Source organism: Crassostrea angulata, chromosome 7 (assembly GCF_025612915.1).
Source record: "Crassostrea angulata isolate pt1a10 chromosome 7, ASM2561291v2, whole genome shotgun sequence".
NCBI classification, from domain to species: Eukaryota; Metazoa; Mollusca; class Bivalvia; order Ostreida; family Ostreidae; genus Magallana; species Magallana angulata.
Genome location: NC_069117.1, coordinates 48,255,819 through 48,281,872, shown reverse-complemented (window position 1 = coordinate 48,281,872; position 26,054 = coordinate 48,255,819). Strand labels below are relative to the sequence as shown.

General features: G+C 30.9%; 3 protein-coding genes across 7 annotated transcripts; 2 read left to right on the top strand and 1 right to left on the bottom strand.

Moving 5' to 3' along the window:
• Positions 1 to 4,355: 4,355 nt before the first annotated feature.
• LOC128156707 (uncharacterized) lies at positions 4,356 to 9,425 on the top strand. The gene is made up of 5 exons (XM_052818956.1): positions 4,356 to 4,398; positions 5,458 to 5,551; positions 5,628 to 5,796; positions 6,180 to 6,194; positions 7,121 to 9,425. The coding sequence occupies exons 1-5, from the start codon at positions 4,379 to 4,381 to the stop codon at positions 7,381 to 7,383; spliced, it is 561 nt and encodes a 186-aa protein (XP_052674916.1). The 5' UTR covers positions 4,356 to 4,378; the 3' UTR covers positions 7,384 to 9,425.
• A 1,821-nt stretch (positions 9,426 to 11,246) lies between these two features.
• LOC128156685 (uncharacterized) lies at positions 11,247 to 13,746 on the top strand. Of its 2 annotated transcripts, none has more exons than XM_052818912.1 (5): positions 11,247 to 11,372; positions 11,469 to 11,560; positions 12,054 to 12,213; positions 12,634 to 12,648; positions 13,245 to 13,746. In XM_052818912.1, the coding sequence occupies exons 2-5, from the start codon at positions 11,477 to 11,479 to the stop codon at positions 13,508 to 13,510; spliced, it is 525 nt and encodes a 174-aa protein (XP_052674872.1). In that variant the 5' UTR covers positions 11,247 to 11,372; positions 11,469 to 11,476; the 3' UTR covers positions 13,511 to 13,746. The 2 variants fall into 2 exon arrangements, with proteins under 2 accessions (XP_052674872.1, XP_052674873.1); XM_052818913.1 differs by having other exon boundaries at positions 11,343 to 11,372; positions 11,457 to 11,560.
• Positions 13,747 to 13,911: 165 nt separating this feature from the next.
• LOC128156683 (putative ankyrin repeat protein RF_0381) lies at positions 13,912 to 25,901 on the bottom strand. 4 transcript variants are annotated; one of them, XM_052818908.1, is made up of 24 exons: positions 25,850 to 25,901; positions 24,888 to 24,986; positions 24,584 to 24,673; positions 24,215 to 24,313; positions 23,937 to 24,035; positions 23,661 to 23,729; positions 22,958 to 23,044; positions 22,608 to 22,691; positions 22,347 to 22,436; positions 21,993 to 22,115; positions 21,134 to 21,151; positions 19,387 to 19,482; positions 18,825 to 18,935; positions 18,545 to 18,613; positions 18,207 to 18,296; positions 18,007 to 18,087; positions 17,787 to 17,897; positions 17,599 to 17,703; positions 17,085 to 17,189; positions 16,668 to 16,736; positions 16,325 to 16,366; positions 15,941 to 16,045; positions 15,322 to 15,438; positions 13,913 to 14,465 (listed from the first exon to the last, which is right to left on the bottom strand). In XM_052818908.1, exons 2-24 carry the CDS (start codon positions 24,915 to 24,917, stop codon positions 14,223 to 14,225), a joined length of 2,133 nt encoding a protein of 710 aa, XP_052674868.1. In that variant the 5' UTR covers positions 24,918 to 24,986; positions 25,850 to 25,901; the 3' UTR covers positions 13,913 to 14,222. The 4 variants fall into 4 exon arrangements, with proteins under 4 accessions (XP_052674871.1, XP_052674868.1, XP_052674869.1 ...); XM_052818909.1 differs by having other exon boundaries at positions 25,840 to 25,872; XM_052818911.1 differs by lacking the exon at positions 16,325 to 16,366 and having other exon boundaries at positions 13,912 to 14,465.
• Positions 25,902 to 26,054: the final 153 nt, after the last annotated feature.

Here is a 26,054-nt window from a genome sequence, read left to right as displayed (position 1 = left end):
AAGCGTCTGTCGCGAAACACAAAACGAAGTCACTTCTCTCTGTTGAATATTCTTTATGGCTAGAAAATTGACCATTTTCAGAGTTGTTGCCCTTTCTATCACATTCATGTCTCAGTTACTTTCTCTACATTTTTGCGTTACCTTTTATGAAAAAAGATGAGTATTCAATAATATTAAACTTATGTAGAGGTTCAAATATAAAACCTACCTCTCACTGGGGCATTTAATTTTGAAAAAATCCTTTCTGTAGACGGACTTACAGTGGATCATCTGGTCAGGAGTTTGATGCCAAGCTCACTGTAATACAGTTTAAACAAACATATGTGTCGATATAAACTATGTCCTAATGCAATCCAATGTATTGACATACTGTCTTAAAAAGTACATTAAAGTTGTGAACAACTCGGTAGAAATGTTGAAGAGTTACCAATGTATTGTTAATTATGCAGAAAATGCAACCCTAAGTTTTAAATAACTGGAACACACATTTAGAAGAAAAAGTGTTGTGTTCTGAAAAGGTAAATTAATATCAGGAATCTTACTGTCATTCAATGAAAATGATTTCTTAAAAATGAGATTAAAAAATGGCAAAATAATGATAATTCTTATCTTCCCTAGCCAAGGGATTATAATCCACTCCACTCTTCTATAGAGTAACGGTGTGGATCGTAAACCCTTGGCTAGCAAAGATGACTAATACTGTGCTTTTGTTATGCTGTTGAAGATATGGTTAAAATTCCATTTGAAACCTTAAAACAATATCTACTTCTGCGAAGAAAGTATTTGATTGTGAGTTTAACAAAATAACTCAGATAAAGAAACAATTGTATAAGTCCAAGAATACACTTTAAAGCTTGGATAAAAAATTTAGAAGGGAATAATAATGTACATGTAATATATTAATATATTATTTTACATGTACATGTATCTGTACGAACCAGGTTGTAAATTAAAGTCCCTAGCCCTAGTGATTGACTTTTTCATCCTTATTGACAGATGTTTCTGTTTATTTTGCATTTTTGATAACAAGTGCAGTATATTTTATTTCCTGCCCGCTAGAAGTGTATGATTTATCAAGCATTCGATAAAATACGTTTACTTTAATGCAAGCTGTCCTTTGCATTAAATTATCTAACCTTTGATTACATTATTCCGAAGTGCTATGTTTCATAGAAAAACTACCACACCATGTTGTTCTGGTTTCACCCAGGCTAACATTACATTTGAAAATTTTGAAAAACATTCTAACTGTAGTTAATTGTGTATTATTTATTTAGAGGGTATTACACCTTTAATTTAGAGGTTATATTTTGTTTCAAAGAATGCTGCAATAGTATGATTTTTTTTCACCATTTTCTATACAGACAAATTTAGCTGAAACAGGTATTGATTTTAAGTATAACAAAAATGTTTCATGAACGTATATGATTTATAATTTAAATTTCACATACTAATAAATTTCTCATTTGTATTTAGAGTACAAGAGTTATAAAGGTACCTGCATGTATAAAAGATTCCGTACCATTCTTTTTATCACCTGCTTTTCATCTACTAACACCAATATTGAATAAGCTTTACTCTTCAAAATTATTCTATCAGGTATGTAATGCTAGGTTATTGAAACACCATTCATGTGTTGTCAAAATATCAGATGAACTACATGATTCCTTAAAATTCTTGAAACCAAGAATAGGAAATGGCAATGGATGTAATCAACAGGCATTTCTTTTTCATTCCTAAAAGATGGGTAAGGAAATGAATAGATCTTTTTGCTTTGAAACCACCGGTATATTTATTGCTACATTGCTATGTTTATATAAACCAGGTTGTAAATCGAAGTCCCTTACCTTAATGATTTAATTCTTTGTATATATAGACAGGTGTTTCCTGTTCAGTTTGCACTTTTTTTTAGAGTTGCACAATGATTTTGATGGTGCTTATACATCGAGTTTTTTTACCTCCTGAGTTCAAGTGTATTGATATGTTTTAGCTTCTGTGCTTGCTAGAAGGGTATACTATATCAAGCTTTCCATGAAATACATTTATTTTAATGCAGTGTGTTTTTATTTATCATATACAAGGTAATAAAAAGAAGATTTTTCCCTTTACTTGACGTTATATTATAACCGCAGTTGACATTATCTAACAATAAAATTAATCCACAAAATTCTCTACAATCGAGGCTAAAACAAAATACAATGTTAGAACGCTGAAAAGCGGTACCAATTAACAAGGCTAAGATTTATAAAATGCCCATATAAGTATGTACATAAGTAATGCTCATGAGTTATGGGCATTAACTTTTTACACAGTGTACTATCAGTTTCCACTTACCATGGCTCCATAGATTAATGCTTTAAGAAGTTGTGTTGATAGTTTAGAATTCTATTTATGTTATGCCCACATAAAAGAGGGTTACATCATAAAATTTAGAAAAAAAGATATAAGAAATTAAGTCTGCAAAAAAGAACAATACTGGTTTTACAACAGTTTAATTTCTTTCGTCTTTCAATCCAAAGATTGGTATCTGAAGCTGTATACATTATTTTCCTTTTGCTCTTGTATTTTAGGGTTGAAACTAAGAGGGTGACACAGTTTGGCCCTGTTAATGTTATTAATGCATTATTAGAAACTTTAATGCATTTATATATTCAATATTTGAAATAATGTTAAGTGTTTAGCTTACCTGAGCTGAAAGCTCAAGTAAACTTCTCTAATCAAAATTTGTCCGTTGTCTGTCATCGTTGGCGTTGGCGGCGTTGTCGTTGTTGTAAACTTTGCACATTTTCATCTTCTTCTCCAGAACCACTGGACAGATTTCAACCAAACTTGGCACAAAGCATCACTGGGTGAAGGTGATTCAAATTTGTTCAAATGAACGGCCAGGCCCTCTTTAAAGGGGAGATTGAAAAATTGTTGGTATTTTTCAAAAATCTTCTTCTCAAAAAGTATTAGGCCAGAAATGCTGTAACTTGTATGGAAGCATTCTCAGGTAGTATAGATTTAAGTTTGTTCAAATCATGGTCCCTGGGGGTAGGGAGGGTCCACAATGGGGGAATGGATTTTTACATAAGAATGTATAGAGAACATCTTTAAAAATCTTTTTTCTAAAAAACCATTTGGCCGGAAAAGCTGTAACTTGTGTTTGATTTGAGTGGAAGCATCAAGTAGTGTAGATTCAAGTTTGTTCAAATCATGGTCCCCAGGGGTAGGGCGGGGCCACAAATTTTTTTTTATATAGGCATATATAGAGAAACTCTTTTAAAAATCTTCTTTTCAAAACATATTATGCCAGGAAAGCCCAAATTTGAGTGGAAGCATCCTCAGATAGTATAAATTCGAGTTTGTTAAATCATAGTCCCCGGGGGAAGGGTGAGGCCACAGTGGGGGATGAATTTTTCACATATGAATATATTTAGAAAATCGTTAAAAATCCTCCTTAAAAAACTATTAGGCCAGAAAAGCTCAAATTTGAGTGAAAGCATCCCCTGATAGTATAGATTCAAGTTTATATCATAGTCGCCGGGGGTAGGGTGAGGCCACAGTGGGGGATGAGTTTTAACAGGAAAATATAGAGAAATTTTTTTAAAATCTTCTTTTTAAAAACTATTAGGCCAGAAAACTTAAACTTGTGTGGTGGCATCCTCAGGTAGTGTAAATTCAAGTTTGCTAAATCATAGTCCCTGGGGGTAGGACGGGGCCACAATGGTGGGATGAATTTTTACATATGAATATGTAGAGAAAATCTTTAAATATATTCTAGGAAAGTTTTCAGTCCAAAAAAGCTGTAACTTGTGTTAAAGCACAGGTTGTGCAGATTGAAGTTTGATGAAACCATGATTCCCTAGAGAAAGGTGGGGCCACAAAATGGGGGGGGGGGGGGTATATCGGAATAGAGAAAAATCTTCTTACAGGTGCAACAACAAAAGGGGCTTGGTATTTACCAAAAAAAATATGTGGATAAAAATTGGCAGATTTTATTATTTTTTTAGCAAGATCTACTGTACTAAGTTGTCAAAACATTTCGATTTTGATACTGTTATGTTAATTTGATCAGAGTTAAGGCAAATGTTGCTCAGGTGAGTGATGTGGTCCCTGGGCTCCTTGTTTAAATTGCATAATTAATTTTGTTTTGACAGAACGATATACCGATATGTGCCATATGTACCCAAGAGCTATAATATACTCGATCGTTTGTATATTTTAAAAAGTTCCTTCCCACCAGTTTGATTTATGTCCAACTGACCAAACAGTAACAGTAGTGAAAAAGTGGCACAAGCTGTCGTTTATCATTTATTAATGATACAATAAAGGTTTTTTTTATCATTAAATGCCAATAATATATAAGTAGAGTTCACAGACGATAAAACCAAGCTAGATGCAAAAGAAAACCCAACGGTAAGAACATTTTATTAATCAAAGTACTGAAGTACTGTCGGGAGTTGATTTTATTGATTATTATCAATTAAATCAACGATATGTTATTTAAATTTTTATAATATGAATTCTCGAACTTTTCCGACAAGAATTTCGAGAAAACCCCATATGAATCATGTTGTATAATATTTAAAGATAGAATTAATTCCATCAAACTGTTTATCAGTAATCGAATTGTTTCTAAAATTATAACAATATTGAATTCTAGTCTCGTTCAACCAGATGCTCGGCTGTCTCCGTTAATCTCCGACTACCAAGAGAGACTCTCTGCTTGTCGGAGATTTACGGAGACAGCCGAGCGTCTGGCTGAACGAGACTATATTGAACTCTAGCGTAGGATTGCATGCAACTACAAAAAACAATTGAATTGTTTGTACTATATAAATTCTAACTATTTTCAAGGTATTTATAGGTACTTTTCTTTTGAAAAACAATGGTACAACATACAGTACACCGAATTTATCTATTATTTACAAGATCTACGTCTTGTCAGCGGTGATGATTTAATTGGTCCAAACACTGTTTCACTTTCGGTTTGCCAGAGTGACTGCATAGGAGAGTTGATTAAAATCAACACCCAAAAATATGTCTATTAACTTAAACTTGTATTTCAGTTTTCGGTTTTTAGATTAGATTTAGATTTCTTATTATAATGAATTATTTATATACATGTAGTCTGATTCTAAATTAAGATAGCTTGGATAGGTGGTTATTTTTAAACCAAATTCTTCGAGAAGATTTTGCTTTAAAGTTACACGTACAGAAAATTATGAAACAGCTGAAATATTTGAATGTTTTTCTTTATTCATAAACTATTTTTAATTATTTTATTTTAAATTTCTAAGTAGATCTGAAGTGTATAATTTGTCGACCATCCAGGCTCCTTAAATGAAATATGATTGTTTTTTTTACTTCTATTAATATTAATTTAATAATTTAAACATGTATACAAAATGTAGTTGTATTTTTTATAGATTTGAAATTGTCTGTAATGATACCTCTTGTTTGCTGAAATTTCAGCCAGTATCATATGATGCATATCTTTGAAAATATCCCATGGTTGACGGTTTTGGCAATTGTTGCTAAATGTAGCACAAACGGACAAGAAAACGAGGTAAGTACTTTATTTATAATATACTCTTGGATTCTTTTCATATCTTGTACTGAACAATTTTTCAAACCCTTTTTAGTTAAGCGCCAACGTTACAGGGTCGTCAAGTAATAAAAGTAACCTGATGGTATATATTTTGGATCAATTATACGTCATGAAATCGAAAGTACAACAATTGGAAAAAGAGGGAAAGGAAACGAAGACAGCCCTTACATCATGTGTACGGCGGATACAAGTTATAGAAAACCGTAGGTTCCTGTATAAAGCGGAAAAGTTATAAATCCAACAGTGTTTTTTTTCAGTATCAGTTTGACATTTCAAAAAGTGCAATTTAAGATGTCCAAGTTACTCTTATTTTTTTAATTGACTTTTGTATGAAAATAGCAAACATTTTAACGAAATTGTTCTAATTACGATGTATACTTCACACAGTTATTTATAAAAAAAAAAACCGTCAGAGAATTCGGCCATGACAGACAATACATAGGGTGATTTAAATTTGTATTAAATATCCAATGATCGTGATAGACTAACATGTAAATGTTTGTTTATATAAAGCAAAAGATGAAATCAGAATATGGATCACCCTGTACAAAAAAAAAATTATATTCATAGATATAATTTTTTTCAGGCAAAGAAATTAAATGTAAGTATTTTATATACATTCATTCAACAAGGGACTCTATATAATTATTTTAGCTTCAAAAATTCAATCGTGAGGAAACACTCATCTGGGACCCGTTTCACAAAGCATACTTAGGACTACGCCATATCTTAGTAAAGAACTTTTCATACGTTAATACTTATCAGTTTCACTATTCCATTCATTTCTTATGAAATTCCCAAGTTATGTTTTAACATTAAGGAAGGTGAATCGATGTCTTAGAAACGAACCTAACAAAATAAAGTTAAAGTTACTTTGAAATGAATATAAATTTATACAAAAAAATTAGAGTACACGTATGGTTAAGACCTTGTTCACTTTACATCTTAATTGAATACTTTAGAACTATCAGCTTTCAGATATCAATATTTGTTAGTTTTACTATTTGCATAGTGACAATCACTGATCCCCTTAGTAGTTTGATAAAACAGGAATAAATACTTAGTGAAACGGACCCCTGGTCTCTTAATAATCTTTTGAAAACTTTATTTGAATATAAAATAAGAAATTGTTTTACTAAAAAGGTTTACGGTTTATATCTTGATAAACAACTTGATCCCAACTTGTATATTTATTCCATTATATCTATTGTGGCCAAAATTGCAATAACTCCTTTAAATGCATGGATACCATCAAAAAATCTTTTTATTTTATTTCATTTATAAAGTTTGAATGATAAATAACATTTTTATGATTAAAAAATACTTTGAGATTGAGGATCGGAGAACCTTAATGAAATTTTAAACGGTTTACACTGTCTCCAAAGAGTGGAGAGGCAGTCCGCTTAAAACATAATTTTTCTACTTGCATGCAAACATGAGGACAAGGTCGGTTGAAGAAAGACTCACTGTTGCTACTTCTCCGTGCTTGAATTTTATTTCACTTCTTTTAAAAACCTTGTGCTGCAGGTGAAGCGGGTACTGTAAAACACTTCGAATACCCGGCAGGAAAATGGCCGGATTCCCGAAGGATAGATTTTAGATCTCCGTTTAGTGAAACTCCAACCTTAACCTACGGTTTATATTTTCTCGATTCTTACTATGGAAAAAATCTTCGGATTGATACAGTTGTGACCAGTTTATCAAGAACTGGATTTCAGTTGACATTACGCTCATGGGCCAACACTGTTTTGTATGGTGCCTATGTCAGTTGGATGGCATGTGGGAAATGAATTTCAAAGTGATTAAGAGGTTGATCATAATGAGTGAAAATTATATGGAAATAAAAAGTAGATATTGCTTATTAATTTCTAATTATGCACCGTCTGCAGTCTAAAAATTTTGTTTGAAATATATTTTGTCATTTGTTAAAAATATTCACCATGGGGAAATATGCGGTATTAATAAAGTTGATATACATACAATTAGTATCTAAAAGTACTATGAAACACTAGACTTCATTGTAACTCTTTCTGACATCTGTAAAATCATTGGCATGTATTCTTTATGAAATATATAAATATTTACATTCTACTGTGTTTTCCCATTAAATTCGATGATCATTAAATGCCTCTAAATGCAACAACCTAATCACTGTGTGTAAGATTACATGTAATTAACATATTAAGTAGTTCCCAATCATTGATTTTTACATTATCGGTATACAGATATATTTCATATTTGTTGCTAAAACACCATGCATTACAAATATTCAACAGTAAAGTTGATTCTATTGCTAAAAACAAAAGTTTAAGAGTTATTTTTCATGGATTATATTTTCAAGCTCGTTTCAACAGTCTATGTGATAACCAAATTACATGTAAATCAGTTTTGGAAAACAGCTGTTCTTGCTGTAACTATAGTTCACTCCCTACGTAGACAGGACTTTATACCGATTTATTTAATAAAATATTTGATTTTATCAATAAGGGATTATAAAGATAAGCATTAAGGGCATTATTTTCGGGTGTTACCCCATTACGGATTAGGATTTTAATGATCGGCGGATAGGTTTTTTTTCCTTGTCAAGATTTCAGATGAGTCTGCTCCCCAAATTGTTTTTAAAACTAGTACCTGAATCAGAAACACATAAACCATACTTCATTACAACTTCCATTATAGTGAATTAAAGGAATTAAAATAAGTTAATTGTACCGATATTTCAAACTTGTTGGCTCAATTCATACATGGAACATTTAAATAATATTTCTATCTATTAAGTGTTTCGTAGTAGTTGATTTCTCATCTAAAACTAGTATATTCATTAAAAATGAAAGACTTGTATTATTATTATTACATGCGTTTGAGCATTCAATTCGTGCTTTATTATTGCATCCATCACAAGCATTTGCAGCATTTCAAAATCAATATTAACTGGGCCAATATTTTTCTGTCATTGTAGAATTGAGATTAAAATACATTAAAAAACAGTCGATTAGACTTAAAACTTATTTTATGACATCACGTTAGCTGCTGTTCTGTTCTTTTGCTGGACATTTAATTGACATGGTTTGACCAAGAATTTGGCCGTAGATAATTAAATATTGTTAAATAAATCAAACAATTGTGGTTACATCATATTTCACCGAACTATGTCAATTTGCCTTGCAGCTGAGCAGTACTGCAGTTACCAAAAGAGGTTTAATCCTTGGTATCATAGGCACTATATAATAACATTCTTTAAGATACTGAAATAGACTGTTTGGAGTATAGAACAGTTTAAGGAAGCTTGCACTTCAAAAGATTATTTTATTATATTTAATAAATCATATCACAGACACTTAACATATCATGCCACATTATGTAATGTAAAAGAAAACAAATGAATATTCAAAGCTAAATAATAAAATAGGATTTAAAACCTTTGATTCTTAATATTAAAGAGCATTATCAACAGATTTGTATAATTTATACAAAAAACTAATAAGAATTCATGCATTTCCCCCAACCCAACAAACTATTAAAACATATTTAGAACAATATTTCAGTAAAATTTAATAACTGCATATCGGTAACTTTGTCACAAATGTCTGTTCAAAATTCTGACTCTTTATGGACAGCCCCAGCTGTAGTTTGACAAGCGTCTGTCGCGAAACACGGAACGAAGACACTTTTCTCTGTTGAATATTCTTTATGGCTAGAAAATTGACCATTTTCAGAGTTGTTGCCCTTTCTATCACATTCACGCGCATTCAACGATTCAACTTTGAAATAACTGAGTGATGCCAAATACTTGTATCCACAATAATATTACTCATAATTAAATGCAATGTTAAATAACTGGGTATATCATTGCATAATTTTAAACGTATATATCTGTACTTATCATAGTTTTAACAGGAAGAGCTGATTTTATATATACCGGATAAAGGATTTCTACTGTATTTTGTGTTCCAATATGTTTACAATTATTATTGTTTTAATTACATAATCAGTGTTGGATAAAGCCATGTCTGTGACTTAATTAAAGTGTGACTATTGAGTTCAGTGTGATCAGTATTTTTTTATAACATGCGCTGTGTTTCTCCTTCTTTCTGCATGTTATGATTTGTTTTAGATTGTAAATAAATGTATGCTGTTTCAGAGATTACTAAAATCGAATCCTGAGAGTGTATTTGTTATTTTTAAGTGATACATCTCCAAAAGGGTAGCAAACTTGGAATTTCGGTTCAAGTATTAACATTTCCAACTTGAAACCATATACTATCTAATCTTAGAACGCCTTACAACCTTACACCGAATATCATTCCCTACTAGGGTGTTTGTCAATTTTAAAAAACATAAAAACAAGGGTCGAAAAAAATGACATGAACATATAAAACCAAATTCGGTAGACGAAACTACAATGAATCATTCCAAATACATTGTATTTTTTATCTTAAATCAAATACTAAAAATAGTCCTTTGTACGTATCGTGAATTACAAACCGAGAAAATGGGGTAACGATGCACATATAAACATGTATTACACATAAAAAGTATGAAATTTTTTGCAAATGGGACCTAAATACGTGCACATATAGGTGTATATATATAAATAGTCCCTGTTTGGGAGGGTAACAGTTGAAATTGACACCCCGGCCGAGGAAACCATTGTCAACCGACGCGAAGCGGAGGTTGACAATGGTTTTCGAGGGGTGTCAATATATAAATAGTGCCTGTTTGGGAGGGTAACAGTTGAAATTGACACCCCGAGAAAACCATTGTCAACCGACGCGAAGCGGAGGTTGACAATGGTTTTCGAGGGGTGTCAATTTCAACTGTTACCCTCCCAAACAGGCACTATTTATTTTGTTATACTAAATGTCTTAATTTTTAAGAAAATATTACTGCTTTTATATAGGAATAACGTGAATTCTACAGCGAACCGTACGCGCATAATTTTCGCGCATGTAACATTTTTTAATGTCACCCGTTGCTATGTGCATTGCTAACGCTGAGGGTAATAGAAAGAATTGTGAACTGAGTCTTAACCAATCAGATTTCAGTATTTAACATGAAAGTATAACAAAACGGATTATCAACTGCGTCTAAACCAATCATATTTCAGTATTTAACATGAAAGTATAATAAAATATATTGTTAACAGAGGTTTTTTTGGGGTTTTGTGTGTGTGTGTGTGGGGGGGGGGGGGGGTCTGTCAAGGGCAGATAATAGTTAAACATGGTTCCAAAGATTAATGCTGTAAAAGTTATGTTTTAAATTCTAAAATTATACATATTAATGTTATGCTTATCAATAAAAAAGATGCAATTTGTTTACATTTATCAGTTAAGTATAGATAAGAACCATAATTGGCCGAAAGAAAATGTTTACGTCACTTGGATATCCTTGTATGTTCAGCGATCTGAAATGGGGTATATGGTGTTTGCCATTCCCTGTTTTGTTGTTGAATTTATAAAATGCAGATTAAATGATTAAAAGTTAAGACCTCGCTTTTAAAATACCATAACTTATGCATGTAGCTATTTTGCCAAATTTTACAGTAATCATATGGATATATAGTTGCCTCGCACCAATCGAAGTTTTCAGTCATGTTCAATCTAAAAAAATTTAACAACAGTGAAATGTGGCACAAGCTGTTAATAACATATGAAACAATTAGGCCTACATGTAGCTGTTGTCTCTCTGTGTTATCGTTTTGATGATTAACTGACAAAATGTGCGTATATCAGGCAATATTTCGAACGATACGACACTCGTTGCAAGAGAAACACAGACGGTATGATTATGATCAAAATTGGGCCTTTATATAACTTGAAATTGGATGTTTATTTCTTGTTTTTAGATAAAATTTGAAATATAGTTGAAATTTCAGTGAGTACCATGATGCATTTTATTAAATGCATTCTTTTTTTGACGCTTTTGGAGATTGTTGCTAAATGTAGCCCTAACGAACAAGAAAAAAAGGTAATTCATTTATTTTATTGTCTGAAGATTTATTTTTTTCATTTTTAAATGTTCTTTTCATAATACAGGAAACTGCGAAAAAATTGTTTGGATTCAACTTTATATATATATATATATATATATATATATATATATATATATATATATATATATATATATATATATATATATATATATATATATATATATAAAGAGGAATAAATTCAATATTTATTTGTTTTATACTATATAACATGGTTTGGGGCAGTTTACGCTTTATAAACCGCGATGAGGTTTATAAAAAAGCGTAAACTGTTGCAAACCGTTTTATATCGTATAAAATTAATAAATATTGAATTCATTGCTTATAATCTAATTTTTTTACTATTCATTGTAGATAAAAACGATCATTTGACCTTTAAAATGACGTAAAATTATTTAAAATTCAAACGTAACGTCAGGCGTATTTTATAAATACGTTTTTGAAGTTAGTCTTACTAAAATTACTTTTCAGTTAAGTGCCAGAGTAGCGGGATCATCAACAACTGAAAGTAACATAATGATAAATATTTTGGATCAATTATACGCTATGAAATCAAATGTACAGCAATTAGAGAATGAAATGAAGTTAGCCCTTACATCATGTGAACGGCGAATACAAGTTATAGAAAACCGTAAGTATCTGTATAAAGCTATAATTTGGATTGCCTTTGGCAATTCAATATAAGTGCAAGACTTGGTGCTTGAGCAGTTTCGGAGTGCAATTTGAGACTGTCTCTGTACTTGTTTTTTTTTTAAAACTTGTGTCATTTTGTGAATTTTATATCTACACCTACCCAGTAAATTCAAAATTTATAACATGACACTTAGACTCTTGCGTGAAAGCCCAACAAAGACCAGGCAACGTTTTAAATTCGACAATTATGCTTCACAGTTTTGTGAGGAAAAAAAAAAGTTTTTCAACATTAAAATACAAAATATATGTTCATTTAGAGCTGTATAAGGCAAACATTTATGTCCGATCCATTACTAGTTGATAGATCTTTAAGCTATTTATTTACATTAAAATAATCATGAATTTAACTTATTTTCAGGCAAAGAAACTAGATGTAAGTATACGACACTTTCGATAAGATAGATATTTCTTAATAAAGTTTCGTTCATTTGTAAACACATATTATTCATTTGCTTCTCCTTGCAAAAAAAGCTCAAAAATGTTAATTATTATCAAAACTTGCATTTTATGCTATTATCATTTTGAAATATTATTTGATACTCACTTTTTAGAACTTATATCAATCTCTCTAGGACTTTCTTGAAAGCATGATTTTCTAAAAAGGAAAACTGATTTTTTCTCCCCAATTATGACATAAAAGGGGGTGAAAAAGGTAACACAACAAAGTCTGAATTGTAAATGATTGTATATAATATCGTAATTATATTTGGACATTTTGATCACAGAGAACTAAGTCGGAAATGTTTTTCTGGTCCATGTATGGGTCTCAAGCTCTTAACAGGAATTAACTGATAGATATGAAAAAAACTCAAAAGTAATTTCATCAAAACCAAGGTCACATATGTTATTTAGAAGTATTAGAGATCCTTATTTATCAAAATGAATGTTTTTGACCTGAAGGTTATAGGGAAATGTGCTTTTCTCTAAGTCAAAAATATAAAAAATCTAAACTCTTATTCTTAATTACAGGTGTATCGGGTACTGTAGGTCATGCTGGGTTTAAACCGACAGCTACATGGCCCTATTCCCAAAGGATAGCTTTTAATCCTCCGTTTGATGGAACTCCAACCGTAACATATGGTTTATATACACTCGCTTCCAGCGATGAAACAAATCTTCGGGTTGCAACATTGGTATCCGACGTATCCAGAACTGGATTTCAGATAACATTACGGACATGGTCCGGCAGTGAATTGTTCGAAGCCGCCGTCAGTTGGATGGCATGCGGAAAATAGAATTCAAAGAAATCAATAAAGAATAATCATTATTATTCTGTGGAAATTTTCTTGAAACAAAAAAAGAAATTTCACTTTTGACGGTTTTTTCTTTTCAAAGTTGTACCATCTTTTCTGTTGTTTTAATTTGAAAACTTTCGTCTTTTTGTAAAAGATTTTTTTGCATGAAAAGGATGCACAGTGGAAGGTTAAACTACGAGTAAAAGATAGGTATAAAGCACCGAGTTAGCTTTGCTACTTTTTCTGATATAGTAGGGAATACCAAGGAGTAAACATTTCACGGTAAATCCGTGAATGGTTTACTCCTTGGTATCCCCTAGTATATCTAACAAGCTGATATCTACTGAATATTGATTTTCAGTTTAAAAAATCAAAAAGTTAAAAGCGTGCAACTTTACGAGGTATGATTTTATTAAAATATATATCACAGACAATTTATATATCATATCACATAAGTAAAAGAAAACAAATGTATATTTAAAAGTAAATAGTAAAAAAAATTAGCATCTTGATATCTGATTATTTAAAAGCACAATCAACTGATCAAAAAACTAATCAGACTTCGTGCATTTCCCCAAAACCCAACAACACTTGCTCCTATAAACTATGTAAAATACAAGTTATAAAACTGAACAAGTATTCAATAACATTAACAAAAACAAAATTTGACAGTGAAATTATAATCATAAATAGAAATACACTTCAGTGTCATTTAATAACTGCATATCGGTAACTTTGTCACAAATGTCTGCTCAAAATCCTGACTCTTCATGGACAGCCCCAGCTGTAGTTTGGCCAGCGCCCTTTGCGGAACTCGAGGTGTAAACACTTCTCTCTGTCGAATCTGCTTCTTGGCAAGAACATTCACCAAGTTTACCATTTTCAGAGTTGCTGCCCTTTCTATCACATCCATGGCAACAGTTACTTCATCTCCATCTTTGCTTTTCCTTTTATACTGGAACATAAAACTTAGAATTTAGATACATGTATATAACCAGCAATAAATCAATAACTTCTTTTAACAAAACACATGTACATATCTCGGTTAATATTGGAATGAATTTTAAAGGGACTTGGACACGATTTGAGATCAAAAATTTTATTTTTATTTTTTATGTATGAAATGGTTTGCTGGTGCATTTTTAAATGACTGACCAAAATATTGAATGTTAAGGTCAAGTTACAAACGAAATACAGAGGTATGAATTAATTGTTATGTAAACAAAGCTCGAGTCTTATAGTTGTTTACAAAAAATGTAATGTAGAGAATCGCCATTTCTTAGACAAAATGACATGTAAAAAACAATTTAAACTAATTCAATATCTTCATAAATACTATTATCAACAAAAGAAAGATACCTTTGATTGAAACTTACACCAATACAACACATATGTAAAAAATGACAATATTCGAGCTTTGCTTACAAATTAAAACAAAGAATTATGAACTCTGTATCTTGCCTATAACATGATATTTGACTTTCAAATTTTGACACAGCATTGTAAACTTCTATATTAATCAGTATAAACATTGAAATGGAAAAATAGAATTTGAAAATTTTATGTCAAATCGTGTCCAAGTCCCTTTAAAGAAGAATTTAAGCTCATTTTCATTTCATGAAGAAAATATGATTGTTTCCTGTGTACTTAATCAATATAGTTCATAGAGAAAAGGGGAAATGTTTTGACTTTTAACATATTTTAAATAACAATGAGTCTGTCTTTGTAATAGCAGGTCATCAAGAACTAATCATTCACTACTTAAAAGTATTATAACAAACGTGTTTAATATTATTGAAGTTGAGTCTTACACATTCTTTCCTGAACAAATCTGCTCCAAGATTGGCAAGCCTGATTGCAATGTCTTCTTTCCCATAATCCACTGCCAGAAATATGATGTCTCGATAGGAGTACATCAGAGGTCCTAACTGTGAACAAGAAATGGTAAAATCCTGAATTAATTCTTTGGAATAAGTTGACTAGGTACCCGAAAATCCAACACATGCCTCATCTTAGGAAATTAAAGGTGCAGTTGATGAGAAATTTAATTTTCAGTAAATATAACCAATAAATTGTTATTTGATGGTTCTTATTATCTAAAAATACACAACCTTCGTTAGCAAGTAATGTTATTTTAAATTTTCTCCAATGCCAAATGCTTTCATACCCAAGTGAACCACATAAAACCTTAATCATATGCTTTTTAGATTTAATTTTTAGAAGTGTATGCAGTTCATTTTGGGCCAAATGCTGCGTAGTATTTTTTGGAGGTAAAAACAGAAAATCTCAACAACAGAGAACACAAATTATCACTGAAACTAATTAGATTTTCATCTTTTAATGTATTAAAAAAATCAACACCCATGAGACTCGTTCTGTAAATTACAGAGGAAAAATGTTTTAAGGGAGAAAACTCTTTCAGAGACTTACTATTTTTGGAAATGCAGCTACTGGTACAGGAAAATCTCTCAAGAGTTCCACAAATTCTTTTAATCCTTGTCGTTTTGATCGAATTACTTTTCTTAAGTCTTCATACTTATAACAGAATATAGATAATAATATAGGCCCTTTTAACAAATATGATTTGTAAATAAATCATAATTCAGAGTAAAACTAAATCATTTCTATAAAAATGGACTATTTTTGATAATAAACAAGGTTTCATTTGTATGTTTGCATGTTTAATGTGAGTGATGAATTGGAAAGCAGAAAAAATACTACTTGGTACCCTGAAACCTAAAATAAGATGGGTATATTTTTAAAACATATTTTTTCCACATAGAATAGAAAATCATAGTTCATCTAAGTACAAACCTTTTCAACACACATAAGTTCTAATTCCATTCCATATTTAGCCTGTATGGTTTAAAAAATAAAAATTCATGCAAAAATTAATTAGCAAATATTCAATTCTTTTCATCATGCATGCACATGCATATTAATCCAAAAGTTTGTTAATAAATTCAAAAAAACTTTTCTTTACAGCACTAGTAAAGAAGAGCATACTGTCTTTAGCTTTTAAAATGTTATGACAGTAAAATTTGTTTTGAAGCTTAATAAATGATCATGCACTAACAGTTTCTCATACACATTCCTTATTAGTTGATGTTCTGCATGTGTTACTGAACAAGTTTATACTAAGCATTAATATTCATACTGTAATTTCCTGATCAATCCACTCCTGTTTGTGAACAAAATCGGCATAATCCTCTCCCCGTCTGCCTTTCTGTACCATAGAAAAAGAAATTTGTTTTGTTTTGATTTTTTAAATTTTCATAATACCATGCATAATTCATTGAAATAATATTTGACTTTGATATTCAGCAAATTGTTCAACTATGCTTTTAATATTAATTTCAACAACTATCGATAACGTTTGGTATTTGATCTGCCTAATAAAATGTATTAGGTTGAGTTGTCAATTTCAATAGAAAAGGCAAAATCTACTGCTAAAAATTACAAATCTTTAACCTCCATGATGTAACACGTACTCCATGCTTGATTAATTTTTTTTTTCTTTTCAACACTGAAACCCTGCTACACAGATCTTTTAAAGAACCAGCAAATCACTTACCACATCCACAAGGGACTGGTTGATACCGGCTTGAACCAGAGATTTCCTGATGCTCTCACCATCAAGACCCAGGACAAAGGTGTAGTGGTAGGCAGTTCTCTTACACTAGAAAACATACAAAATCATGGAGTCAAATAAAAGTATTGAGTATTTAATATATGAAATATCAAAATCTGTAAAAACTGAAGAAATTAAAGAATGAGAGTAGCAGTGTAGCACTGAAATGTTTTAAACCCTGACAACATTGAGTTTTGACAGCATGGTGGCCTGTTCTTTGTGTTTATATATAACCTTGAAGCAGAGATGGAGAGTACTTGTAGAGTACATTTTACTAATAATCAGCAAACAATTAATGTTTTGGCTAAATGTCTTTCTTTGTAAGTGCAAAGAGAACAGATAGGGTAATACATGTATCATTAAAATGTGATTAATCAAAAAAATAACAAGAGCCTTTCAGGAGAAAATAACATTGTAAACTGTGTAAAAAGAATACACATAGAGATATTTTTCTTACACAGTCCTGGGCATTGATGTCTATGCTGTAAGGCTGTTTCAGAATAAAATTCACGATGTCATCTCTAGCAAATAATGTGGCCAGAATCAATGGTGTTCGCATTCCCTGAAAAGGAAAGATGTTGTCATTACCCAATACCACACATGTTGTTCAGAGATTGTATTTTACTTATTATTTCATACTCGTACCTTGTCTTTAGAATTTATCAACATCTCTGGTTCTTTACAATCTTGAAGAATAGAGGAGAATTCACTAACAGGTTCCTCTCTCACTGCCAGGTGAAGCAATCTTACTTGTTCCTACATACAATTTATTGAATCAGAAGTGGAATTTCATTAAGTATTCTTGAATTTTTCAAAGATATTGAGGTGGAAACTGATTAAATATTCTCAATTTACTTTCACATACCTGAAATGTTGGCAGCCATTCTATAAAATTTAAGGCATCATCCGTGTCATTGCCAGCAGCATACACATAGGAGTCTCTATACTGAAAGGAATTTGAAAGGTCAAATTATTGAAATATGCATTCAACAATTGAAATAAACATTTAAACATAATTTTTACTCAAAATAAAGAAAAGTCATCTATTTTTTTGTGTTTGCGTACATTGAAATTAATAAGGAGACCACCATAACCATCTACTGCAAGTTTCCTCAACATGTCCATGTCAGAATTCCGAATCACTTGAATATAGTACTGCAAGAAAATGTTACATTATTTTATATCTCATATCCAAGAAAATGTCAATATTCAATATTGTATACTAGCTTACAATCACAAATTACATGCATCATGTAATATCCAGATAAGGACTGAAATAATTTCATTAGTGGTGAAAATATCCCCAGCAATTTCTTTCTAAGATTAATAGGATTATAAATTCCAACTATTTAATATTTGTTTATGGAAAAAATTCATAAAATTAATTCAGTTTACTTCCCCACCTTGTCTATAAGTGACACAACATCCATCCTTCGAGCAAACTTGGCAATCTCCCGAATACCTACTCCTGTCTAAAACAGTGACAGAGGCCATCTATTAGCACTTCAGACATTGTACATGTATGTACATGATTGTATAAGAGGAACACATCTATTACAAAAATAGCTTCACTTTGGACCGTGCATCTCTTTATTTCATAATTCATTATCAAATTCTTTGTTTAAAAAATTTGAGAAAAAAATTAATATACTGAAAAACAACACGTGAATTTAGTTGGCGTACATCATCTCTATCCCCGAGGTAAGCTCCATTCTTCAGCATGAATTTGAACACTTCTGTTGGTAAGAATCCATTTCCCTTGTCCAAAGCATATGTCATGGCATTTCTTCCCCTCTTTATAACAAAACAAAGCATATAAGGGGACATATCTTTTATCCATACAAAAGAAAGAAAAAATACCTAGTACACTTGTGTCCTTCTCCTAGAGAATTCACTTTAACATAAAGTTGACAATGATTTTGGTGTTTTTTTAAGGCTTGTGTTTTATATTTCATATATACCTAATATACTTATTCCTCTCTATATATACCTTAATTATCAATAATTACCTTATCAATAAAAGCATGAATTGCTCCAATTAACATCTTTTAATGTTCAATTTTTTTTTTTAATGCATGTATAAAGAGTAACTAAAACTGATTTTCATCAAACATGCATTATATGTAAGCATTTGTAAGCATATATATCTGATGATCAATTTACCTACAGTATTTTACAGGTACATGCTAGCAACTCTAAAGCAATTTTGACTAAAATATTTCGACATTTTGCATAAATAACTTACCTCATCTTTTAGGTTAAAGTTGACATTTGCTTTGAGAACAGTCCACATGATGTCTTGAGGTGTCTTAGTATTTATCACCTCATAATACATGGGACCCTGGCAAGATCAAATAGTAAAACATGTATACATGTAGCTTCAATAAATATTAATATCTATTAATACTACTTTATTTATACAAATTAATTTCACATCTTTAACAGCTCAATACCAGTTAACGAAATCATGCATGCATTTACAAATAATTTGCAAATAATCTGATATAAAAATAGGGAACAAGAATATGATCAAAGATTATAATTCACATAATTCACATACATGTAGTACGTATGTTCTCAAATGACCATTTAAAGGGTTTGGGTAAAATATATTTTTCCGTTATTAATGTTTACAATTCTTTCGTGAGAGTCAGTCATCGAGTAATAAGGGAAATACACAGCTCACATGTCTTTGATTAAAAGTATTTCCTTGACTTTTCCACATGCTTTTGTTTACATTTTGAGTGTTGAAAAAAAAAATTCCAGACCTAAAATGGATGTGACAAATGCTAGATACTGTTTATTTATGTTCAAAACGAAGAAGCAGATAGAAAATCAATTTGAGAAAGAAATTTTACTGGTATAATGAACCAACATAAACAAAAACATGGTACAAGCCATTATTTAGAAAACAAAGAATTGTGAGATCGATATCTTGTTATAGCTCTATGACTGATACTCAAATTGTGGTTGCTTATTAAAAATGCTCTTGGTCTACTAAAGCATTGTAAAGAATAAAAATAGAAAAAGAAAATTTTACCAAAATTGTGACCATGCCCCTTTAAAATCATATTAATTCATTTTCTCTACCAAATCATCTAAAACTTTTTCATATGAAAAAGAGAGAAAAACCAAGTACCAGAGATTGAGATAATGAGACACTTTATCCCCAAACAGAAAAATCATGAAAACAAATTTGACTACCGGTATATCATTGTGCTGAATAATAATGATGTTTAAAAAAGTAGATATATCATATATAAATATCATTGTGCTGATAATATGCTTTGTTATACTTTCATGTTAAATACTGAAATCTGATTGGTTAAGACGCAGTTAATAATATTTACTATTACCCTCAGCGTTACACTTGGCAACGGGTAACATTAAAAAATGTTACATGCGCGAAAATTATGCGCGTACGGTTCGCTGTAGAATTCACGTTATTCCTATATAAAAGCAGTAAAATTTTCTTAAAAATTTTAAAAAAGACATTCAGTATAACAAAATAAATAGTGCCTGTTTGGGAGGATAACAGTTGAAATTGACACCCCTCGAAAACCATTGTCAACCTCCGCTTCGCGTCGGTTGACAATGGTTTTCTCGGGGTGTCAATTTCAACTGTTACCCTCCCAAACAGGCACTATTTATATAATAGAGTATAAATTGGTGCTAAAAGAATGACATATGTATCAATATATAATAAGGATAAGATCACCTGCTGAAGTCAAATACCATAAGCTTTTCTGAACTGAAAACCAATTCTCTAATTTCTATCAAATTGATAACAGTTTAAAACAATTTGAAAAAGTCAAAAAATGAAGCAATATATTAATCAGCTTTAAACTACACATAAATCTAAAGTTAGAATGATTAGGCAGAATTGGTTTACAGCTACAGAATGAGAAAACAAATAACTACTTCATTTTATATCAAGAAATCCAAAATAAAAGAAAGCTTAATTGTAATACATGTACTTTGTTTCATTTTACCTTAAGTTCATGAAAGCCCTAATAGTATAAACAATATGTTAATGTCAATGCTTAAATATAGTATATTTCTTGTTTGATTCCGATAACTCCTTGATAAAGAATCCTTTTATCTGTAGAAAATACTGTTTCACATTTTATCAATACAGAAAAAGAGAATACTTAAGTTTACATCTAACAAAGCAATACTCAGGTATATATCATTTATAAGCTTCTATGCCCCACCCCCCAAATTTTAACTATTCATGTACAGTAGAGCCCCTGTCTCTTGAACTTTGATATCTTGAATAATATGCATATCCTGTACATCTGCTTAAGTATGGATATGTGGTACTGTGCTACATTTTTAATGACATAATCATAACAACATGCGGCATATATATATAGTCTACTCCCAATTCCACCCATAGGAAAGATCATCTCTTTAAATTCATCAACATGTTTATATTTAGTTGAAGTGTGTTTGTCTAAGCAATATTAGATTGCAATTTTGGAATAAGCGCAGACATATTAATCTGTTTTTCTCCTCTTTTTTTTTGATTGATGGATTGGACATATACAATTATCTTCCCAACATTCAATGACAATGATAATGCTCATCTTCATTGTAACCAAGGGTGACAATCAATTTAGAAAGTGTGTAGGAAACACAGTCAACAAATAATGTGAACAGATGTGACAATTCAAGAATTCATGAAATACAATCAATTTTTCTTGCTCTTTCAATATTTCTGGCTGCCAAGGAAGGCATATGAATTAATTTGCTTTTTTAGGCTTGTATAAGGCATTCTATTGACATATTGTAGCTGTACTGTAGCCATTTTAATGATATATTGTCTCTTTTACTTATTAACAGACTTACCACAAAGTAGTCGTGAACTAGCACCAGAATGTTGACATCGGCCCCGCCGTCACACAGCAATTTGACCAGGGTCAGGTCCTCCATTTCTATGGCAAACTGTAGAACATGTTGCTTCCTTGAGGCCTTGTGGAAGAAGATACAGTATATAAGTATCACAAAGTAATTTAGGCAATTACAGATTACCATTACCATTTTAGTATAATTACATGTAGTACAATTAGTACTATATAATAATCTTATAAAAAAAATTCATATTTTTTAAAAACTTTTCTTTACTTTATCTTAAATTTGAAGTTTGTAAAAGTTTGCCGAAATGCATTTTTAGCCTCGATCTTCATGCAATAGGTTTCCTACCTTGTTAAGGAAGTTAATTTTGCACCATGATTTTTTCAAGCCCGCTCGCACTCTGTCATAGTTCAGCTCCAAGCAACCATAGATGACATCCTAATGAAATCAAACAAAATTGAAGGAATCAATTGTAAACAAATATTACAAATATATAAAATGAAACTACCTGGACATGATCTCAAAAATAGGAAAGTACCATAATGTCAAGAAATTTTTATATTCTAACACAGTTTTTATGATTAGAAATTCTCTGTCCAGCTGTCTTACCAGAGTAGCTTTGTGTTGATCTAGAATTCTCACTATGTCATGATGTTTGTGGGCTGCTGAAAACTGTCTCAGAGTCTGTCCATTCTATTTAAATAATATCCTGATTTTTCAACAACTTAATTGTTATATTACATATATAACAAGCAGCTAAACTTTGACATTGAATGTTAATATAAGTGAGTAGGAAGTCCAAACAGGCAGTTTTGTATGTAGTTTTACTTTGATCTGCATGTATATCTAAAATCCTTGGAAATCTTTAAGTACCGGTATATGACATTGGACTGTATGTAAATTTTAAAATGACTCATTATCTACATATGAATTAAATATATTTTAATGAATTAACATACATATTTTGAATCCATTTTACACCAGCAATGCAGTAGTTCCTTGACCCTTTCCACATCATGAGCTTTTACAGCATGAAATATTCCTGGCTGAAAATGATAATTTAGATAAGTCATTTCAACAAGCCAGTGTGATAGAGAGAAACAGAGAGAGAGAGAGAGAGAGAGAGAGAGAGAGAGAGCGTCAGTCTTTCTTTAACAAAAGTACTAGAATTACACATTTTTTTTTACATGAAACATTATATTTTCAAAGTAAAGACATTTGCTGTAAAATTGCTATTTCATGCATTTTCTGAAATGTATAAGTCCAGGAAAAAAGATCTGTATGTGTATATACAGATGGATGTACCCTTCATCTGACTTTAACTATTCTTATGTTGAACAATCCCTTGTGAACTAAAATGCATTGCCAACCCAAAAACTTTTTCCCACATGTTCATATAAACATAATCGAATAAATTTTTACTTGTCCTTAAAAGCTTTTAAAGTAACAAACATGTAAAACAGAGGAATTTTTAAGATAAGACCATTTTAGTGAATTTCATCCTCGACACTCACACATGTGAGATGGTGTAAACATGGTAGAAAAGGGGGGTTGAGTATTTGTTGATATATCCATCTTTCATGTTCCACTTTTGCATGTATGATAGTATGCCTTGACCCAAAAAATCTGCATGAATATTACTTGTTTATGGTAATATCTAACCTTGTACTTTTCATACACCATCTGCCAATATGTATTATGAGGATCAAGCTCTGCTGCTGTTTTCCCATTCTATAATTCCAGAAGAAAATCAGCATTTTATAAAATACTCTTAATAAAACCACTGCTATCAAAAATTGAAACAGTAGTATATTCAAGTACATATACATGTAATATATATATCTATATCATAGTACATTTACATTGTGGTACCTAAAGAGAAAATTCATAATGCTAGCATTTTTACCATATACCGTAAATATTTGGCAAAAAACCTACAAAGCACTTGATGAATGGATCTGCTCCACAACACATGACATCTGCTACATGTAGACTGTCTTTCTGGAGGGCTGTCACATGTAGAGGGGTATATCCAAACTACAAAGTACACATATATCTATACACTACTTTTTCAACAACAGCATTATATATAATTTTACATTTGTCTTGCAGTTGATCTAGAACTAGTTTTAATTTGATGCTAAATAGAAACCAATGTGAGAAAGAAAAAAGGAATCAAACGTTGAAAACCAAATAAAACAAGCATATAATCTGACCTTGTTTTGAGAGTTTATGTCAATGCCCTGAGCAGCTAGTATGTGGAAAACCACGGGTCTGTACATGGTGCATACATAATGCAGATAGGTGTTTCCTTTCTGAAACAGATATTTTTTTTCTAATGTATAGGTTCTTTAAAATTGTGAATGTGCAAACATCCCAAGCAATTATTTATGAAAGCAGAGTAAACAAATAGGGTATATAAAATTTATCAATATACAGTCACATTTACAAATTACATGTATAACATGATTGCAGTAAATACCATACAACTGAATTCAAATGTTATACTACTGACAAACTAATGTTTAAACATAGTATTGATGATGATGATGATGATAATGATGATCGATAATTACTCAACATACCCTGTCCTTTAAATGAACATTTTCCCCATTCTCAATCAGGATTTTAAGTTCTCTGAAGTCTCCATTTTTGATGGCAAGACCAATTTTTGTCTGCAATACATTGACATGCAAGTAAAAATGGAGAAAACAAAGAATGATCATGCAACATACTTTTCAAATATATGATTAACTTGTTCTGAAGAGACAGAAACTAAATAATGTAAAGGAACTTATAATTACATGGCAATTGATAACTGCATGAGTTTAATGGTCACATCTTTTAAAATGTTAACTTCAAAATAATCATTGTAAAACAACCACTTACCGAGGCCAACTGGGGCATGGCCCCTGCCATTTTGATGAGAGTTTAATTTAGACAATGACAGACATCTTTATATTGGCACATGGTTTTGGTTCAATAGCACTAAAATATAGAGGAATGGTATAAAAAAAATATATCTGCACAAGATGCATATGCTATTATTATATATCATAAATTAAGACCTGTATTTAGATCTACACATCATATAAAAGTTAAAGTCTTAATCAAGTTAATATATTTACATCTACCAAGTATAATTTCATCTATTTCTTACGGAAAGTTATAGTTAATTCATAGCTGTATAGAAACAAAATTTCTAGAACTAAATCAGTCAGAATCAAAAGGGAAATCTACACGCCCCATTTATCGATTGGTCGAAAATATACAGCAGCTAAAAGTGACAGGACTGAAATTGACTCGCCCTGTTTATCGATTGGTCTGAAGCTACAGCAACCTAAGTAAAATCACGGACTGCACAAAATAATCTTGATGATGCCAGACTCAAAGTCTCAGAGGAGACAATTTGGCTGTTTCTTTTAGCTAACGTACTTATGTACATTAATAGTAATTTAGTGAATTTTACTAACTATTCATAATCAATTTATTAATTAGTTAAAGAAAGATGTAAATATAAACAATAAAATGCTTTCTTTTATGATTCATGCGGGTTATGAAGGTAGCGATCATTGCAGGAAAAATTTACATAACCCGCTGACGCGGGTTATCTATTTTTCCTGCAATGTCACTACCTTCATATCCGAATTAATCACAAAAGAAAGCATTTTATTGTTTAAGTGAACATCGTAGATGAATATAGTCCTTGTTTAAAATGAAGATTGTATATGTAGACTAATGTCTTTAAATTAAAATATTGTGTCTCTAATTTGTACATTTCCTTAACTTGAAAAGCGATGTATTGATTTAAACTGATTAAAGGTCTATGTTATAATATTACCGTAAATTACCTTGTGTTTCTAATGTAAACTCTCCGATCTGTAATCACGGTCAAACAGGTGCTTGGAAAAAAACTTTATAGTTTTCCGGTAAATTAAATTTAAAAGCATTCTATATTTCAAATAAAGTTAGTTATTAATCTAATTTATTAATTTATTTTATAACAAGCTATGGAAATATTTTATGCGTACTCAGTATTAACGATAGTGCATTTTT

Bases quoted from the DNA above. Each gene is read 5' to 3' on its own strand.
- LOC128156707 (XM_052818956.1), top strand. From the start codon at position 4,379: ATGCAAAAGAAAACCCAACG. The intron at 4,399-5,457 runs GTAAGAACATTT...CTGAAATTTCAG, and splicing joins ATGCAAAAGAAAACCCAACG to CCAGTATCATATGATGCATA. The intron at 5,552-5,627 runs GTAAGTACTTTA...AACCCTTTTTAG, and splicing joins CAAACGGACAAGAAAACGAG to TTAAGCGCCAACGTTACAGG.
- LOC128156685 (XM_052818912.1), top strand. From the start codon at position 11,477: ATGATGCATTTTATTAAATGCATTCTTTTTTTGACGCTTTTGGAGATT. The intron at 11,561-12,053 runs GTAATTCATTTA...ATTACTTTTCAG, and splicing joins CTAACGAACAAGAAAAAAAG to TTAAGTGCCAGAGTAGCGGG.
- LOC128156683 (XM_052818908.1), bottom strand. From the start codon at position 24,917: ATGGCAGGGGCCATGCCCCAGTTGGCCTCG. The intron at 22,437-22,607 runs GTAAGACAGCTG...TGATTTCATTAG, and splicing joins ATCAACACAAAGCTACTCTG to GATGTCATCTATGGTTGCTT. The intron at 22,116-22,346 runs GTAGGAAACCTA...TTCTTCCACAAG, and splicing joins AAATTAACTTCCTTAACAAG to GCCTCAAGGAAGCAACATGT.